This window comes from Procambarus clarkii, chromosome 50, assembly GCF_040958095.1.
Source record: "Procambarus clarkii isolate CNS0578487 chromosome 50, FALCON_Pclarkii_2.0, whole genome shotgun sequence".
Lineage (NCBI taxonomy): Eukaryota > Metazoa > Arthropoda > Malacostraca > Decapoda > Cambaridae > Procambarus > Procambarus clarkii.
The window spans coordinates 30,677,956-30,690,984 of record NC_091199.1 but is presented as its reverse complement, the minus strand read 5'-3'; the positions used below and the strand labels follow the sequence as shown (position 1 = coordinate 30,690,984).

General features: G+C 44.4%; 1 protein-coding gene across 2 annotated transcripts in view; it reads right to left on the bottom strand.

Moving 5' to 3' along the window:
• LOC138351627 (angiopoietin-2-like) overlaps window positions 1-13,029 on the bottom strand; it is a 289,479-nt gene that overhangs the window by 217,335 nt on the left and 59,115 nt on the right. For both annotated transcript variants that reach the window (XM_069303625.1, XM_069303624.1), the window contains exon 3: window positions 3,191-4,526. In XM_069303625.1, the coding sequence (XP_069159726.1) occupies window positions 3,191-4,526 (1,336 nt within the window). The remainder of the gene's footprint in view (window positions 1-3,190; window positions 4,527-13,029) is intronic.

Here is a 13,029-nt window from a genome sequence, read left to right as displayed (position 1 = left end):
ACCACCTACATACACCATACCCATCACCACCTACACACACCATACCCATCACCACCTACATAAACCATACCCATCACCACCTACACACACCATACCCATCACCACCTACACAAACCATACCCATCACCACCTACATACACCATACCTATCACCACCTACACACACCATACCCATCACCACCTACACAAACCATACCCATCACCACCTACACACACCATACCCATCACCACCTACACTCACCATACCCATCACCACCTACACAAACCATACCCATCACCACCTACATACACCATACCCATCACCACCTACACACACCATACCCATCACCACCTACACAAACCATACCCATCACCACCGACACACACCATACCCATCACCACCTACACACACCATACCCATCACCACCTACATACACCATACCCATCACCACCTACACAAACCATACCCATCACCACCTACATACACCATACCCATCACCACCTACACACACCATACCCATCACCACCTACACAAACCATACCCATCACCACCTACATACACCATACCCATCACCACCTACACACACCATACCCATCACCACCTACACAAACCATACCCATCACCACCTACACACACCATACCCATCATCACCTACATACACCATACCGGTCACCACCTACACACACCCTCCCGGGTCACGACCATACCCTCCTTTACTCTCATGTCAATGTAATCATAATAGCACCATACAAATCTGTACCTACACACACGATACCCATCATCACCTACATACACTTTACCCATCACCGTCTACACACACCATACAAATCGAAACTTACACACACCATACCTATTATCACCTACATACGTCATACCCATCACCACCTACACTCACCATACGTATCATCACATACATACACCATACCCTATCACCAAATACACACATAATAAACATCACCACCTACACACACCATACTATCACCATCTACACACATAATACCCATCACCACCCACACACACCATACTCATCACCACCTACACATACCATACCCATCCCTACCTACACGCACCATACCCATCATCACCTACACACACACACACGTTACCCATTACCACCTATACACACTCATCATACCCATCAGAACCTACACACACCATACCCATCACCACCTACACACACCATACTCATCACCACCTACACACACCCTCCCGGGTCACCATCATATCCTCCGGTCATTGAAAGCATCTTCACACTATACCTATCACCACCTACACACACCATACCCATCACCAGCTACACACAGTACCCATCACCACCAACACACACAATACATAGGGGCTGACCCCAACCACCCCCTTCAAGGGTAACATAGTGGGAGACCCTAGCCATCCCCATTAAGGGGTAGCATAGGGGCCGACCCCAACCCCCTCCCCCTCTTCAACGGTAGCATAGGGGCCGACCCCAACCAACCCTCCTTCAACGGTAATATAGTGACTGACACCAACCACCCCCTTCAAGGGTAACATAGGGGCCATAGGGACCGACCCCCCCCCCTTTAAACGGTAGCATAGGGGCCGACCCCAACCAAACCCCCTTCAAGGGAAGCATAGGGGCCGAAGCCCCCCCCCCTTCAAGTGTAACATAGGGGCTGACCCCAACCACCCCCTTAGAGGGGTAACATAGGGGCCGACACCAACCACCCCCTTAGAGGGGTAACATAGGGGCCGACACCAACCACCCTTCTTCAAGGGTAGCATTGGGGCTGACCCAAACCACCCCTTTTCAAGGGTAGCATAGGGGCCGACCCCAACCTCCCCCTTCAAGGGTTACAAAGGGGCCGACCCCAACCTCCCCCTTCAAGGGTAACAAAGGGGCCGACCCCAACCTCCCCCTTCAAGGGTAACAAAGGGGCCGACCCCAACCACCCTGTTCAAGGGTAACAAATGGGCCAACCCCAACCTCCCCCTTCAAGGGTAACAAAGGGGCCGACCCCAACCACCCCCCTTGAAGGGTAGCATAGGGGCCGACCCCAACCACCCTGTTCAAGGGTAACAAAGGGGCCGACCCCAACCACCTCCCCTTTAAGGGTAACAAATGGGCCGACCCCAACCACCCCCTTCAAGGGTAACATAGTCCTGTTCGACCCGTTCCACTTTGCCTCTGTACATCTCTATGTCTCTGTACGTCTCTCTGTCTCTGTACGTCTCTCTGTCTCTGTATGTCTCTCTGTCTCTGTATATCTCTCTGTCTCTGTACGTCTCTCTGTTTCTGTACATGTCTCGTTCTCTGTACATCTCTCTGTCTCTGTACGTCTCTCTGTCTCTGTATGTCTCTCTGTCTCTGTACATCTCTCTGTCTCTGTACGTCTCTCTGTTTCTGTACATGTCTCGTTCTCTGTACATCTCTCTGTCTCTGAACATCTCTCTGTCTCTGTACGTCTCTCTGTCTCTGTATGTCTCTCTGTCTCTGTACATCTCTCTGTCTCTGTACGTCTCTCTGTTTCTGTACATGTCTCGTTCTCTGTACATCTCTCTGTCTCTGTACGTCTCTCTGTCTCTGTACGTCTCTCTGTCTCTGTACATCTCTCTGTCTCTGTACGTCTCTCTGTTTCTGTACATGTCTCGTTCTCTGTACATCTCTCTGTCTCTGTACGTCTCTCTGTCTCTGTGCGTCTCTCTGTCTCTGTACATCTCTCTGTCTCTGTACGTCTCTCTGTTTCTGTACGTCTCGTTCTCTATACATCTCTCTGTCTCTGTACATCTCTCTGTCTCTGTACGTCTCTCTGTTTCTGTACGTCTCGTTCTCTGTACATCTCTCTGTCTCTGTACGTCTCTCTGTCTCTGTACATCTCTCTGTCTCTGTACATCTCTCTGTCTCTGTACATCTATATGTCTCTGTACATCTCTCTGTCTCTGTACGTCTCTCTGTCTCTGTACATCTCTCTGTCTCGGTACATCTCTCTGTCTCTGTACATCTCTCTGTCTCTGTACATCTCTCTGTCTCTGTACGTCTCTGTCTCAATCAATTTCTCATTTTGCATTTATCATTCGGTGTGTCTATCATGGTCTGCCTTTCATACACACATTCATTCACACATTCATAAACATTCACACATATTCATACACACCTCACTCCCTCTTACTCCCTCAGAAGTAAGGCAAAATAAGCAGGAAGGAGAGTGAAGGTCAGAAGTGAAGTAGCACAGTTTACCTTGTGTACAGCTCACTGACATTCCTCTTGCACTTCTCGTGTTCTTCTTGAGTACTTCTAAGTTGCTGTGCCTGTCTGTCTTTATCACTCTGTAGAGCCGTGTTTCCTTCCCGTAACTTACTGGCCTCTTCTTCACTGACGGAGAGTTGCTCTTCAACAAGTCGTTTCTCCTCTTTAGTCTTCCTGATTGTTTCTTCCTTTTCTTCATTTAGAGCAGCGTTTGCTGTTTGAAGGACCCTGACCTGTTCTTCCAGGAGTGAGAGTTGCTCTTGAACAAGTCCTTTCTCTCTTGCTGTGTTATTATTCATCTCTTGCAGCTGTTGTGTCTCTCGCTCTAGCTCAGCGATCCTCGTCAACGCCGTCTTGACCCTCTCCTGGGCTTGGGTCTCCGCAAGCTCCAGTTGTTGGTTCCTCGTCTTGACCAGCCTCGAGTCCTCCTCCACTTGTCGGATCTCTTGCTTGACCAGCCTCGAGTCCTCCTCCACTTGTCGGATTTCCTGCTTGACCAGCCTCGAGTCCTCCTCCACTTGACGGATCTGGGACTTTAATTGAATGTTTTCTTCCTGAGCAAGGCGCACTTCGTTCTTAGTCTTCATGTTATCCTCCTTGACCAGCCTCGAGTCCTCCTCCACTTGACGGATCTGGGACTTTAATTGAATGTTTTCTTCCTGAGCAAGGCGCACTTCGTTCTTAGTCTTCATGTTATCCTCCTTGACCAGCCTCGAGTCCTCCTCCACTTTACGGATCTCCTCCTTGACCAGCCTCGAGTCCTCCTCCACTTTACGGATCTCCTCCTTGACCAGCCTCGAGTCCTCCTCCACTTGACGGATCTGGGACTTTAATTGAATGTTTTCTTCCTGAGCAAGGCGCACTTCGTTCTTAGTCTTCATGTTATCCTCCTTGACCAGCCTCGAGTCCTCCTCCACTTGACGGATCTGGGACTTTAATTGAATGTTTTCTTCCTGAGCAAGGCGCACTTCGTTCTTAGTCTTCATGTTATCCTCCTTGACCAGCCTCGAATCCTCCTCCACTTTACGGATCTCCTCCTTGACCAGCCTCGAGTCCTCCTCCACTTTACGGATCTCCTCCTTGACCAGCCTCGAGTCCTCCTCCACTTGACGGATCTGGGACTTTAATAGAACAATCTCCTCCTGAGCAAGCTGCCCTTCGTTCTTAGTCTTCCTGTTGTCCTCCTCGAGCAAATGATTCGCTGTATTTAGGCGAGTGTTTTCCTCCTCCAGCTTGAGGTTGTCAGCTTGGTGAGCCTTGTTGACACACTCCAGCTGGTCCAGAGTGTCCAGGAGGCGGCGGGTGGCGTTCTCCCTCTCCTTCACACCTGCCAACACATCAAATATTAAATATATACTGCTATATATATTACCACCACCCACAACTACTACTACTAGTATATATCAGATATATACTGCTGACCCTGAAATGCACTCAGTCCCTGAAATACAGTCAAGGACCTGAAGTACACTCCAGGAGCAGAAGTACATGCCAGGCCCTGACGTACACTTAAGATCCAGAAGTATAATCAATACCCTGAAGTACACTTCAGATCATGAAGTAGACTTCAGGCTCTGAAATACACTCCAGGACCAAAAGTACTCTCCTGTCTTTAAACTACACTCAAGACCCCTGAAATACATTAAAGTCCCTGAAGGACACTCCAGTATCTGAAGTGTACTACAGACCTTCAACTACATTTTAGACCCTGAAGTACACTGCAGACCCTGAAGCACATTTCAAACACTGAAGTTCAATTCAGGATTTGATGTACACTCCAAAACTGAATTCCACTCCAGATCTTGAAGAACACGCATGATCCTGAAAAAAACCTCCAGACCCTAAAGTTCACTACAGACCCTGAAGTTAACTCAAGGACCTGAGGTACACTCTAGACATTGAAATACTCTCCAAGACATGAATTGCACTCATGACCACGAAGAACACTCCAGACACTGAAGTACACTCAAAGACGTGAAGTGTACCATGACCACATCAGACCCTAAAGTACACTCCAGACCTTGAAGTACATTCAAGAATGAAAAATACACTTCAGACCCTGATTTATGAAGAACCTGAGGTGCACTTCTGACTCTTATACACACTGCAGGGCCTGAGGTATACTTTAGACCTTGAAGTACTAATCAGGACTTGAAGCACACTTCATGCCCTGAAGCACACTATAGGACATAAAGTAAACTATAGGCCATGAAGAAGGCTATAGGCACTGAAGTACACTCCAGAAAGTGAAGTACACTCCAGGCCCTGAAGTACAGTCCAGGTCCTACAGAACACCCGAATCCCGAAAGACATTACAGACCATGAAGTACTTTCCAGACCCTGAAAAACACTCCAGACCCTGAAATACACATAATGATGAGAAGTACACATCAGACCCTGAAGTACATTTCAGGCCCTGATATATATTCAAGACTCTAAAGTAAACGACAAGCCCTGAAGTACACTCCAGGACGAAATGTACACTCCAGGCATTGCAATACACTCCAGATCCTGAGGTAAACTACCCAGCAAATACTTTATGTTGCCAGAATGTGCCTGGGAATTTTTTGAGAGCTGTGGCAAAGTTAGTTTTTAAGTAATCAATACGTTTTTGTGTCCAGTCATAAATTGTTTGTCATAATTTACTACACAACGTTGGGTAACAAAAAATTGAGGCCTCGTGGCAACCTTAATTACTGCATAAAAGTAGTTTCTATTATTTATGATATATAAATATAGAAACTATAAATATACAAAATATTAGTTGAAATAAAACAGGAGCATAATAAAGGCGAGTTCACATTTGTATTTATTTCTTAGATGGCAGTGTTGGTAGATGGTTGTGGTTGGTGGCAGTGTTGGTAGATGGTAGTGTTTGGTGGCAGTGTTGGTAGATGGTTGTGATTGGTGGTAGTGTTGGTAGATGATACCTGGTTGATACATGGTTGATGGGGTTCTGGGAGTTCTTCTACTCCCCAAGCCCGGCCCGTGGCCAGGCTTGACTTGTGAGAGTTTGGTCCACTAGGCTGTTGCTTGGAGCCGCCCGCAGGCCCACATACCAACCACAGCCCGGTTGGTCCGGCACTCCTTGTAGGAATAAATCTAGTTTCCTCCTGAAGATGTCCACGGTTGTTCCGGCAATATTTCTTATGCTTGCTGGAAGGACGTTGAACAACCGCGGACCTCTGATGTTTATACAGTGTTCTCTGATTGTGCATATGGCACCTCTGCTCTTCACTGGTTCTATTTTGCATTTTCTTCCATATCGTTCACTCCAGTACGTGGTTATTTTACTGTGTAGATTTGGTACTTGGCCCTCCAGTATCTTCCAGTTGTATATTATTTGATATCTCTCTCGTCTTCTTTCTAGTGAGTACATTTGGAGGGCTTTGAGACGATCCCAATAATTTAGGTGCTTTATTGCGTCTATGCGTGCCGTATATGTTCTCTGTATTCCCTCTATTTCAGCAATCTCTCCTGCTCTGAAGGGGGAAGTGAGTACTGAGCAGTACTCAAGACGGGAAAACACAAGTGACTTGAAGAGTACAACCATTGTGATTGGATCCCTGGAATTGAAAGTTCTCGTAATCCATCCTTTCATTTTTCTGGCTGTCGCAATATTTGCTTCGTTATGCTCCTTAAACGTTAGGTCGTCAGACATTATTATTCCCAAATCCTTTACATGCTGTTTTCCTACTATGGGTACATTTGATTGTGTTTTGTTTAAGGTCCTCATATTTACCGTACCTGAGTACTTGGAATTTACCACTGTTAAACATCATGTTATTTTCTGATGCCCAGTCGAAAACTTTATTAATATCAGCTTGAAGTTTTTCAATGTCTTCAGCCGAGATAATTTTCATACTGATTTTTGTGTCATCTGCATAGGATGATACGAAGCTGTGACTTGTATTTTTGTCTATATCTGATATGAGAATAAGGAAAAGCAGCGGTGCAAGGACTGTACCCTGATGTACAGAGCTTTTAACTGTACTTGGACTAGATTTTATATGGGTGACCGTTACTCGCTGAGTCCTGTTTGACAGAAAACTGAGTATCCAGCGTCCTACTTTACCGCTTATTCCCATTGACTTCATTTTGTGTGCTATCACGCCATGGTCACATTTATCGAAAGCCTTTGCGAAGTCCGTGTATATCACATCAGCATTCTGTTTTTCTTCTAATGCCTCAGTGACTTTGTCGTAGTGCTCAAGTAGCTGTGAGAGGCACGATCTTTCCGCTCGAAATCCATGTTGGTCTGGGTTGTGAGGGTCATTGGTCTCCATGAAATTGGTGACCTGACTCCTAATCACTCTCTCAAATACTTTTATGATGTGCGATGTTAGTGCAACTGGTCTATAATTCTTTGCCAATGCTTTGCTCCCTCCCTTGTGTAGAGGGGCTATGTCTGATACTTTAAATGCATCTGGTATCTCCCCCGTGTCGAAGCTCTTCCTTTACACTATACTGAGTGCCTGTGCTACCGGCACTTTGCATTTCTTTACAAATATTGAATTCCATGAGTCTGGACCTGGGGCCGAGTGCATAGGCATGTTTTCAATTTCTCTTTCAAAATTTAGTGCGCTCGTGTTGATATCAGTTATATTTACAGGGGTTTGAATATCCCGCATAAAGAAATTGTCTGGATCTTCCACTTTCATGTGGAAGTGCTAAACGTGTCCTCATACTGCTTTTTTAGGATTTCACTAATTTCTTTGTCATCCTCCGTGTATGAACCTTCACTTGTACGAATAGGTCCAATACTGGCAGTGGTTTTTGCTTTTGATTTCGCATATGTGAAGAAATATTTAGGATTTTTTATTATTTCCTGAATTGCTTTCTGTTCTAACTGCCTTTCTTCAGTTTCATATGAGTGTTTCAATTGCCGCTCGATTTCTGCAATCTCCCTATTTAAATTATTCCTTCTTTGACGGGAAATTCGTGTCTGCATAAGCAGTTCCGTTATTTTTTCCTGCGTTTATAGTGTCGTCTGCGTTCTCTTTCTACGATGGATCTCTTTCTGGCTTTCCTCAAAGGAACATGTTTCAGACAGACTTGATACGCTTCCGAAGTCAGTTTTTCTATTCCTTCTGTAGGACTTATATTACTTAGAACAGTTTCCCATGGAATGTTTGTAAGTTCCCTGTTTATTATCTCCCAGTCTATCCTTTTACTATTAAAATTGAATTTACTGAATAGCCCCTCTCGCTTTATCAACGTTTTAGGTCTATTCTGATTATTAATGGTCGTTTGCACTTCAATGAGCTTGTGATCCGAGTATGTGGTATCTGATACCGTAATGTCTCTGATAATGTCTTCATTGTTCGTAAAGACCAGATCTAGAATATTTTCATTTCTCGTTGGCTCCGATATCTGCTGATTGAGTGAAAATTTGTCACAGAATCTAAGTAGTTCTCTAATCTGTGGTTGGTTAGGTCCTGATAGATTTCCTGGTATAATATTATTGTTTGCTATTTTCCACCTGAGACTAGGCAAGTTGAAGTCACCTAGGAAGATAATATCAGGTATCGGGTTCTCCAAATTATCAAGGCTATTCTCTATTTTGTTTATCTGTTCTGTGAATTCCTCAGCCGTTGCATCTGGCGGTTTGTAAATTAGAATAATCACTAAATTTATTTTCTCTATTTTTAATCCCAGTACCTCTACCACCTCATTTGTAACGTTTAGGAGCTCAGAGCATACAAGGTCTTCCCTAATATACGGACCCACTCCTCCATGTGACCTAATTTTCCTATCACACCTCTATAGGTTATATCCTGGAATCCAGATCTCACTGTCCAACAATTCACAACCATCTACCAACACTGCCTCAACCACAACCATCTTTCACACTCTCACGTCTTTCACACTTTCACGTGAAAGGCACGGAACGCTACATAAAGAGTGGCGGAGTGGCATGGGTTTCTGTGAAAGCTCCAAATACTGCATTTGACTCCGTGAGGAGGCCATTTATGAACTGTACTTTGTTGTTTGTTCGTGTTTTCAGTCCTTGTATGTTGGCAAAGATGAATGAAGTTACTCTATTTGTGATAGTTTGAATGGGAGACTTTTTCGGCAAGCCCATTATGCGTGGACATAATGAGTTTGTTCTGACCAGTACTGATTGTTGTAGGGCAGTTGCCTGTCGTAGTTGTAGTTCCCTTTCGGTGTGTAATTGTATCTGTAATTCTGGAATGCAAGTGGATCTGGCATTCAGTTCCATACACTCTCCATGCTTCTCCTTTTGAATTCTCTTTCGGTCTGGTATAAAAAATTCAAAGAGTTTCCTCCAAATTCATTATCCTGCTTGCCACTCTTTATGTAGCGTTCCGTGCCTTTCATGTGAAAGTGTGAAAGACGTGAAAGTGTGAAAGATGGTTGTGGTTGAGGCAGTGTTGGTAGATGGTTGTGGTTGGTGGCAGTGTTGGTAGATGGTAGTGTTTGGTGGCAGTGTTGGTAGATGGTTGTGGTTGGTGGTAGTGTTGGTAGATGGTTGTGGTTGGTGGCAGTGTTGGTAGATGGTTGTGGTTAGTGGTAGTGTTGGTAGACGGTTGTGGTTGAGGCAGTGTTGGTAGATGGTTGTGGTTGGTGGCAGTGTTGGTAGATGGTTGTGGTTGGTGGTAGTGCTGGTAGATGATTGTGGTTAGTGGCAGTATTGGTAGATGGTTGTGGTTGGTGGAAGTGTTGGTAGATGGTAGTGTAAGGTTGCAGTGTTGGTAGATGGTTGTGGTTGGTGGCAGTGTTGGTAGATGGTGGTGGTTGGTGGTAGTGCTGGTAGATGGTTGTGGTTAGTGGCAGTGTTGGTAGATGGTTGTGGTTGGTGGCAGTGTTGGTAGATGGTGGTGGTTGGTGGCAGTATTGGAAGATTCCAGGAAACAATTTTAGGTTGCCACAACGTTCCAGGAAAGTGTTTGAAAGCAGCAGCAACATTTGTTCTCACATTTTAGATATGTTATTGTGTAGAATCGTAAATAGGTTTCCACAACTTATAGCACAACGTTGGTTAAACAAAATTTGAGACCTTGTGGCAACCTTAGATCAATATAAATAAAAATGGAAATGTTCGATTGTTCCAAATCGCTAATCTCCGAAATTCTACGCTGATTGCATTGATATTTTGACACAACGTTCCATTCGCCTCCAAGCAGGTTTTTATATACATACTGTATACATGTAACGTCTGTTACGGGAAAAAAACATGATTTATTTGAAAAACTGTGTTTTTTCATGTAAGGGAAATCTTTGAAACCTCTTTACCGATTGCTTTGAAATTTTGACACATTGTTCCATTCGAATATGCGCGTGTTTTTTATACTTCTACAATATAGATGCCACACCTGTGACAGGTAAAAACGTTTTTTTTAAACAGTGCCATGTACACATAATAGCAACACACTCTATACTAAATATGTTACGATTCCATTTTAATGTTTCCGATTGCATTGATAAATTTATTTTCATAGATTTTGATTTATTTTCATTTTGATTTAATTATTTTGAGTGACATTGCGTTGGAATTGAGCTGTGTTGTTTACCATACTGTTCATTTCATGAATATAAGTATAGATGCCACACCTGTGACAGGTAAAAACATACTTTTTTGAAAAACAGTGCCATCTGTTGCACGTAAGAGCAACACATGCTATACTAAATATATTATGATTCCATTTCAATGTTTCAGATAACACTGATTAATTTAATTTTCATAGATTTCGATTTATTGTCATTTTGATTTAATTATTTTGGGTGACACTGCGTTGTAATTGAGCCATCCTGTTCATTTGGTGAGTATAGTTTATTTTGTTATTTAAAAAAAAAATTCATTTCGTTTTTTAACTGTTTTTCTTACATTTCAGTGATAGGAACATCAGATCATTTGATGTTCTCAACTTTCTGATAGGAACATCAGATCATATGGGAATGCACCAAACGAGGAAGTATGAAATGGTGGGGAGGATGAGGGGACGGGAGTGGGGGATGGTGAGGAGGACGAGGGGGCGGGGGAGGGAATAATAGTGGGGAGGACAAGGGGGCGGGGGAAGTTGGGGATATTTGGGACAAGGGGATGGGTGAATGGAGAATGGTGTGTAGGACAAGGGGACAGGGAAGTGGGGGATAGTGGGGAGGTCGAGGGGACAGGGAGGGGGGAATGATAGGGAGGACAGGGGGCTCTGAAGAGTGGGAAATGGTTAAGAAGACGATGGGACGGTGGAGGGGGGAATGGTGGGGTGGACTGGGAGACAGGAGAAGGTTGCTGTGGCTCAGTAACGCACATGCGTTGCTGAGCCACAGCAACGCGTGTCGGGGTACAGATAGTATTGAAAAAAAGTAGTTTTCTTGACTGATGTTATATATAAAAATAAAGAAATAAAAAAAATATATACTCTACATTCAGTAAAAATAAAACAGGAGCATAATAAAGGTGGTTTCAACAATTTGTATTCATTATTTTTAACTAATGGAGAATCCATTGTGGTGTTGGTGGTTGTTCTTGGTGGGTTGTGGTTGGAGGCAGTGGTGGTTGGTTGCTGTGGTTGGTGGTAATGGTCGTAGTTGGTGGTAGTGATTGATGGTGTTTGTGGTTGTGTTGTGCATGGTAGTGTGATGCAGTTGTTATGGTATACTGGTGGTGTGGTGTAGTAGTATGATGGCATTGTGCAGTAATTTCACGGTGGTAGATGTGGTGGGGTACAAGTAGTGGCGGTGATGGAAGTGTGTTAAGGTAGTATTGTGTGGTGATGTGGTAATGGTGATGGAAGTGTGGTGGGGTGGTGTGGTAATTGTGGTGTGGTGGTGTGGCATGGTAATGATAGTATGGTAGTGGTAGTGTGGTAATATGGTGTGGTGGTGTAGTGAGGTGGGGTAGTGTGGTGATGTGGTGTGGTGGCATGGTGTGGTAGTGTGGTGTGTTAGTGTCGTGTAGTAATGTGCTGTGGTAGTGTGGTAATATGGTGCGGTAGTGGGGTGTAGTAGTGTAGTGAGGTAGTGTTGTGAGGCAGTGTGATGTGTTAGTGTGGTGTGGTTGTGTGTTTGTGTGATAATATGGTGTTATGGAGTAGTGTGGTGGGGTGGTGTGATAGGATTGTGTGGTAATCGTGGTGTGGGGTGTTGTGTAGTGTGGAGTATGTGGTGTTGGTGTAATGTGGTAGTGGTGGTGTATACTCATCTAGTTGTACTCACCTAGTTGTGCTTGCGGGGGTTGAGGTCTGGCTCTTTAGTCCCGCCTCTCAACCGTCAATCAACAGGTGTACAGGTTCCTGAGCCTATTGGGCTCTATCATATCTACACTTGAAACTGTGTATAGAGTCAGCCTCCACCACATTGCTTCCTAATGCATTCCATTTGTCAAACACTCTGACACTAAAAAAGTTCTTTCTAATATCTCTGTGGCTCATTTGGGCACTCAGTTTCCACCTGTGTCCCCTAGTGCGTGTGCCCCTTGTGTTAAATAGCCTGTTTTTATCAACCCTGTCAATTCCCTTGAGAATATTGAATTCCCTTGTATTCACCTAGTTGTGCTTGCGGGGGTTGAGTTCTCTTTCGGCCCGCCTCTCAATTGTCAATCAATAAATTTTTACAAACTACTATTTTTTCACGCAAACACAAACATACACACACTCACACACACACACACTCTGTACTCGGTCCTATCTTGTTTCTGATATATGTAAATGATCTCCCGGAGGGTATCGATTCATTTCTCTCAATATTTGCGGACGATGCTAAAATTATGAGAAGGATTAAAACAGAAGAGGACAGTTTGAGGCTTCAAGAAGACCTAGACAAGCTGAAGGAATGGTCGAACAAATGGTTGTTAGAGTTTAACCCAA